This window comes from Microtus ochrogaster, linkage group LG4 (genome assembly GCF_000317375.1).
Source record: "Microtus ochrogaster isolate Prairie Vole_2 linkage group LG4, MicOch1.0, whole genome shotgun sequence".
NCBI classification, from domain to species: Eukaryota; Metazoa; Chordata; class Mammalia; order Rodentia; family Cricetidae; genus Microtus; species Microtus ochrogaster.
In genome coordinates, this window is record NC_022030.1 from 61,807,304 (window position 1) to 61,813,719 (window position 6,416).

The following is a 6,416-nucleotide window of genomic DNA, read 5'->3' on the forward strand; positions in this document are numbered from 1 at the left end:
GTGGCATTGTTTCTGGAGGTTGTGGAGCCTTTAGGAGGCGGAGCCTTAGTGAAGGAAGTGAGTCCACTTCCTGTCTGCCCAATGCTTCATGACTGTAGAAGTGATGTGAACAGCTGCCTCACACTCTTGTCACCATACCTGCCCTCCCTCCTATACTGCCCTGTTCTTCCCTGAAGGACTGTAGCCCCTCCAACTGTGAGCCCAAACCAGCCCCCACTCCCTCCCACTGTTAAGTTACTTCCTGCTTCCTGTTAGGTATTCGGTTACAACAATGAGAAAGGCAACTGATCAAACCTTCTCAAACAACATCCCCTCTAAAGAGCTTTACCACTTCTCCAAACACACTGAACTGCCTACTGCCCCTCTGTGGAGAAGCCTGCACAGTGATCCTGGGGAAGAGGCCTCCTCTGCCCTGCCATCAAGGTAGCAGTGGCAGCTTGGGCCCTCCCTGCTGGCAGTAACCCAGCATGGTTCTGTTTATAGCCACCTGTGCTGCTCTGGGGACAGGGCTAACTTTGGACATGCATTAGAGGAAGAAAAGAAGGTTGGCCCCGACACAGGGACACCACAATGTCCAGCTGGGACTTGCCACCAGATTACCCCCTCAGCTCAGACTTTGTGAGGAGATTAAAGTCTGCTCTGGCCACTGGGGACAAGGACATGGTGCAGGAACTGATCTGCACTGAAGCGGAGCCCGTGGACGCCGTGATAGAGCTGGCTAATGACGACTGGATGAAGGAGCCCTCAGCTCAGTTGCCCACGGGTGCACTGCTAGGTAACCCCCGGAGGCCACAGGCCAATTCTAGTGCATGCTGGGGTCTGCTCTGGGGAGGGAAGGCAAGGGTTCAGACAGGTGGTGATGCATCCTTGATATCCAGTCGTCATATAGCTCTGTGTTAAGCGAAATAACAAATGGAGACCGGGCAGTGGTGGAGCATGCCTATAATCCCAGCACTCGGGGGTGGGAGGGTGCAGAGGCAGGTGGATCTCTGTGAGTTTGAGCTCTCCAAGAGCTAGTTTCAGGACAGGCTGCAAAGCTACAGAGAAACCCAGTCTCAAAAATAACAACAGTAGTAGTAGTAATAATAATAATGATAATAATAATAAATAGAGAGGCTCGCCACAGCAATAATTGTATTGGCAGTCAGACACTGTGATGGACAGTAATTTGCAGGCATGTTCAAGTACAGGTGGCAAACAGAAGCTGTTGAAAGGTGGTATCTTAGGAATTCTACTGCTATGAAATGATACCATGGCCACGGTAACTCTTATAAAGAAAAACATTTAACTGGGGCTGGCTCACAGTTCAGAAGTTCAGCCCATTATTGTCATGGTGGGGAGCATGGCAGCATGCAGGCAGACACGGTGCTGGAGAAGCAGCTGAGAGTTTGACATCTGGAACCACAGGCAGCAGGAAGAGGGAGTGACACTTGGCCTGGCCTGAGCATCTAGAACCTTAAAGCCCACTCCTAGTGACACACGCACTCCCAAAACCCCACACCTACCCCACCAAGGCCATACCTCCTAACAGTGCCACTCCCTGTGAACATATGAGGGACATTTTTATTCAAATCACCACAGGGAACAAGAAGAACAGCCTAAGACATCGCTGCAAGGATCACTAACATGGGTGACGTTGCAGGTGTCACTGGGTGCTGAAGTGTTTGCCCACTATGCCCAGGGCTCTGGTCCCCATCCCCAGCATTGCAGAATCCTTAGATCACCAGGGATACAACTGTTTGGGCTGGACAGGCAGTCATTGGACAGACAGACATGCCTACAGAAACACTTTCTGTGTAAGCTGGCCTTTGGAAACACATCCAAATATCTATCATATCCAAAAATTGCCTTTGTTCTGGCAATTTCTGTGACTTCTAATTACCAGCCATAAAGTCCCTTCTTCCCCAGGTTAGGCTACATTTTCTGTACTGTTCTTAGGGTTCAGCCCAGGTGACTTCATCTTCAACACTGCTTACACACTTGCCTATGGCGCATGCTGAGGACATACGTGTGTTAACCTCAGCATCAAGTCCAACATCACTCAAAACCATCTAAAGAAGGTCAGAGCTCCTGCTCTATCCCAGGACAGGCTGTTCTCATCTTTCTCCTCCTCTACCCATTTAGAGTGTAAATTCCACAGACCCGCTCCTACGTCACCATATTGAAATTTCCAGTTTAATGTGATGGCCTTTTCTCGCATCCAAAAGGAATGACAGTTGGGGCAGAAGAGATGGCTCAGTGGTTAAGAACAGCTACTGCTCTTGCAGAGGACCTAAGTTGGGTTTCCAGCATCCCAGTCAGAGGGTTCACAACTGCCAAAAACAGCAGTTCCAGGGCATCTGTTGCCCTTTTCTGGCATTATACTCATATGTGCAAACAAATGTGTGCATACACACACACATACATACAATTTTATTTTTAACTGCTCATGTGCATGCATAATTAAAAATAAAATAAATACATCACATGTGGAGATTAACCACAAAACCCTTAAACCAAATGCCTCTTCTTATAAATAATACTGTGTAACTGGTACAGAAATGTAGAATTTTCTTGAAATATTTTTCCAAAATCCAAAAGGAAGTAAGGAAGCAAATATTGCCCTGGCCCCCAAAAGCATGGGTATTCCTGGTTTTGAGAATTCATATTGAAATTTCCAGTTTAATGAGGGTGTGCCGACAGTTCTTACTTCCTGGTAGGCCATTCCTCTGTGTGTGCGTGTGTGTGCATGTGTGTGTGTGTTTGTGTGTGTGTGTGTGTGTGTGTGTGTGTGTGTGTGTGTGTTCACATGGTGCACATATGTATGTGCCTGGGGAACACTAAGGTCAGCAATCTCGGGTATTGTGTCTCGGGCTCCTCCCATCTTGTTTTGTTGAGACAGGCTCTCTCCCTGGCCTGGAATTCACCATGTATGGTAGATCAGTGGGCCAGAGAGCCCAGGGAATCCACCCACCTCGGCATGCATGCACTGCCACAGCCAGCATTTCTCCCTGGGTCCTGAGGACTGAACCTGGGTCCTCATGTTTGCCTGGCAAGCACTTTACCTATCGAGTCATCTTCCCGGCCTTAGCTAGCCTTTCTTTTCACACCAGACACAGGATTTTGTGTTGCCTTGTGTGAACACATTGATCTTCATTGTGCTGCTCGTCTGTGTGAATCCGTGGCCAAAGTTTCCCACACCCTTGATCCTTTTCGTCATTGTTACGTAACATAGACAAGGCCTCCTGGTCACATTTGCTGCAAGGTTGTTCTTAACCTGTAGTTGACCACTGATTGTTGTCAACTGTTTTCTAGCTAGTCAGGTGTGTTCCCATGGTTCTGGTCCTGAGCCATCAGATCTATTCCCTGGTCAGTTCTCCTAATGTACATGTATTCATGGGTACACATGACATTACACAATCATGCATACATAAGTACATGTATGTACTATCATGAGGAGCATGCATGAAACACTACTGCCAGGAATAACTCAGAAAGGAGGCAGATGGAAGTTCAAGGCTGGAGCCTCTGAGGGATCCATCCCACGCCTGTGACGGTTGTATCCTCCCTAGGCCAACCTTCTTTGTGATATGCGGTGTTTAAGCTCCTTTTAGAGAGGTGCTTCTTATTCCTCACATCTGGGGTCCACGGGCCCATCAGTCTTGACCTTCAACTCAGCACATCTGTCCAGGAGCCAGGTAGGAGCATCAAAAGGAGGAAGTCTTGTCTGCATAGATGGCGGTGTGGTTGGAAATAACATACTTGTCCTCCTGACCTCCTCTGTGCTCTGCCCTGAGCTGATCATCACGAACTGCCTCAGCTCCTCCTTGACCTCTGGGTTCCTGTTTAGTGCAGTGTGTAGAATGTGCTAGAAAGAAAAGGATCAGGTCACTGTTTCAGTTGGCAAAGGTCTTACCGTGCATGCCCATCTCCTGCCTGCAGCTCCCACCTCCTCAGAGCTTCCCTTAATGTGCTGCCTCCCTTGCAGCCTGCAGCCATGCCACCTGCCACCAGCTGGGGCCCTGGCCAGGGCGAGGGTCCTGTCTGCACTTCTCTTGCTAATATGTCCCAAATGGTTAAGAATTGTATGTTGGAGTGCTCTCTTTAACTCATCACTTCTTCCCATGTGGCTAATTATGGGCAAAGTCTTTTCCATCCATTCAGAGTGCTGGAAACTGGCAAAATATGTCAGGGAAGTTATAGTCCTCCCACCACGAGTCCGTTGCTTATAGATTTTTATACCCAGACCTCTCCCTGCTGGATATGTGACAGTCTGAGGAGAAGGTGGGCTGCCACCACACACTATGTGAGCTATGCATGGTGCTTTCTGTGTCTGACCAGTGTCCCTGAGTGCCCTGTAGGTCGTGAGAGCGGGCTTCCCTTGGTAGGTCCAGGAGCCTCACAGAGAAGCTCCCAGATGGACTGAACTTGGACCTGGTCCCTGCACTGCCCTTAGAGACACTGGCATCCTAAAGGCTCACAATGGTCCCAAATTGAAGCTGGCATGCTTTTTTCTCATATGAACTTTGACCCATGAAACTGTTGACTCTTGGCCATCCTTTGGGACCCACTGCCTTAGGTTGTAGGTTGTGTCCCTTTGTTCTCACAAGACTTACTGGGATTAAAATGTCTATGCGGTCTTTGGGATTCCTGAGAAGTGGTCACTGTGGCACAGGTGTCTGTAGCCTGTACGGGGCATAAAGACTCAAGATCACATGGACCCTGTACAGAATTTAGGAATGCGGAAGGCTGGGAAGACACAGAGGTGGGGCTGGGGAGGGGCAGAGCGGGATATACCCACCACATGAGAAAAATGAGAATCAAGTCTCAGGGAAAAAATCATTCTACACAGAAGAGAAGAGGTTTCCACCCCAAGGACAACCCCAAGTGGATGGAGCTCAAGGCAAGGGTCGAAAGATGATAGCGTACTAGGCAGTTTGGATGCTCAACTTGCTAGACCTGGATGGAGGTGGGAGTTCCTTGGACTTCCCACAGGACAGGGAACCCTGATTGCTTTTCAGGCTGGGGGGGGGGACTTAATTGGGAGAGGGGGAGGGAAATGGGAGGCGGTGGCGGGGAAGAGACAGAAATCTTTAATAAATAAATAAATTAAAAATAAATAAATAAATAAGATGATAGCGTAGACAAAAAGCTGAAGAGAAACCTGGCCATCGTGGGCTCATTGGCCTCTGGACCTATTTCTCCACCAAATAAAGAGAGAGAGAGACTCCTACCAAGAAAGCTGTGGAAGCAGATTTTTCTGGAGACGCCAGCCAGGTGCTCATGTACCCCTTGCTACAAGGTCAGAGAAACTAGAAAACACAGCTAAGGCAGAAGACGGAGCCATCACTTCCTGAGGAGGCAACAGGAAGGGAAGGTTTATTGTTCCAGATTCCTTTAGGGGGTGACAAATCTTGGGAGACACCTGCTCTGCTACAAGAATGGGTGTGGGGGACCAAACAAGATATCGGGAAGGGGCCAGAGTCTTCTAGTTAGATCTCAGCCCTTTTAGCAGGGGCCACTGTAACTCCCAACCCAATCTTGCTCAAGACAAGACCCTCCCACTCACCCACTGGGGGGAATCTGTGGTGCCCTGGGTTGCTGGCTCTATGCTCACTCTAAGGATGAGGGGCTGGCTCTCTGTGTGTGTCTGTGTCTGTCTGTCTGCCTGTCTGTCTGTCTGTCTGTGTCTGTGTGTATCTGTCTGTCTGTGTCTGTGTGTATCTGTCTGTCTGTGTCTGTTTGTCTATGTATTTTCAGAACAACTCACAATCAGCTCAGCTCTCCTTACAGAAATGTTCTAGTAAGAACTTCCCCTCCCCTACTCACCTTTGCTACCCACCTCCTTCCAGATCCCACTCAGGAAGGTCACCGCTCTGAAAGGTCACACTATTCATCCAGGTGACCACCTCGCCTCCTCCCCTGCAAGAACATACATCCTTCATCTCTGTTTGTTACTGGAAAACATGGCCGTCTTAGTCTGTTTTCTGTTGTTGTATCAAAATACTCGGTGCAAGATAATTACAAAGCAAAGAGGTTTATTTGAACTCACAGGTTGAGAGACTGGGTATGCTGAACCAGGAAACTTAGCTGTTCACCCCCTTGACTGCATTGTAACCTGGCATGCAGCATCATGGTGGGATACAGGACAGTGATCCCATGGTGAGTCAGAAGCCAGAGACAGGAAGAGGCCAGCTATGATTTTTATCAAGCTTTTCTTTTTCTCTTATATTCCCCAATTAATATACTTATTATATTTCATATATGATATGCTTATTATATATAATATTGGACTTTCTTATGACATTGTATACATGTATATAAAATATTTGTATCATATTCATACCTACTACCGTCTCTAGACTCACGGTCCTGCTGATCCCACTCCCTTTCCTAGTCAGGTTGTCCTTGTAGTGTGTGTGTGTGTGTCTGTGTGT

The 6,416-nt window shown here is 48.2% G+C and overlaps 1 protein-coding gene across 2 annotated transcripts in view; it reads left to right on the plus strand.

Annotated features, from left to right (window-relative positions):
- The first annotated feature begins 570 nt into the window (after nt 1–570).
- The window catches only part of Asb18 (ankyrin repeat and SOCS box containing 18), a 65,770-nt gene continuing 59,924 nt past the window's right edge, over nt 571–6,416 (plus strand). For both annotated transcript variants that reach the window (XM_005361707.2, XM_005361708.3), the window contains exon 1: nt 571–775. In XM_005361707.2, the coding sequence (XP_005361764.1) occupies nt 571–775 (205 nt within the window). The remainder of the gene's footprint in view (nt 776–6,416) is intronic.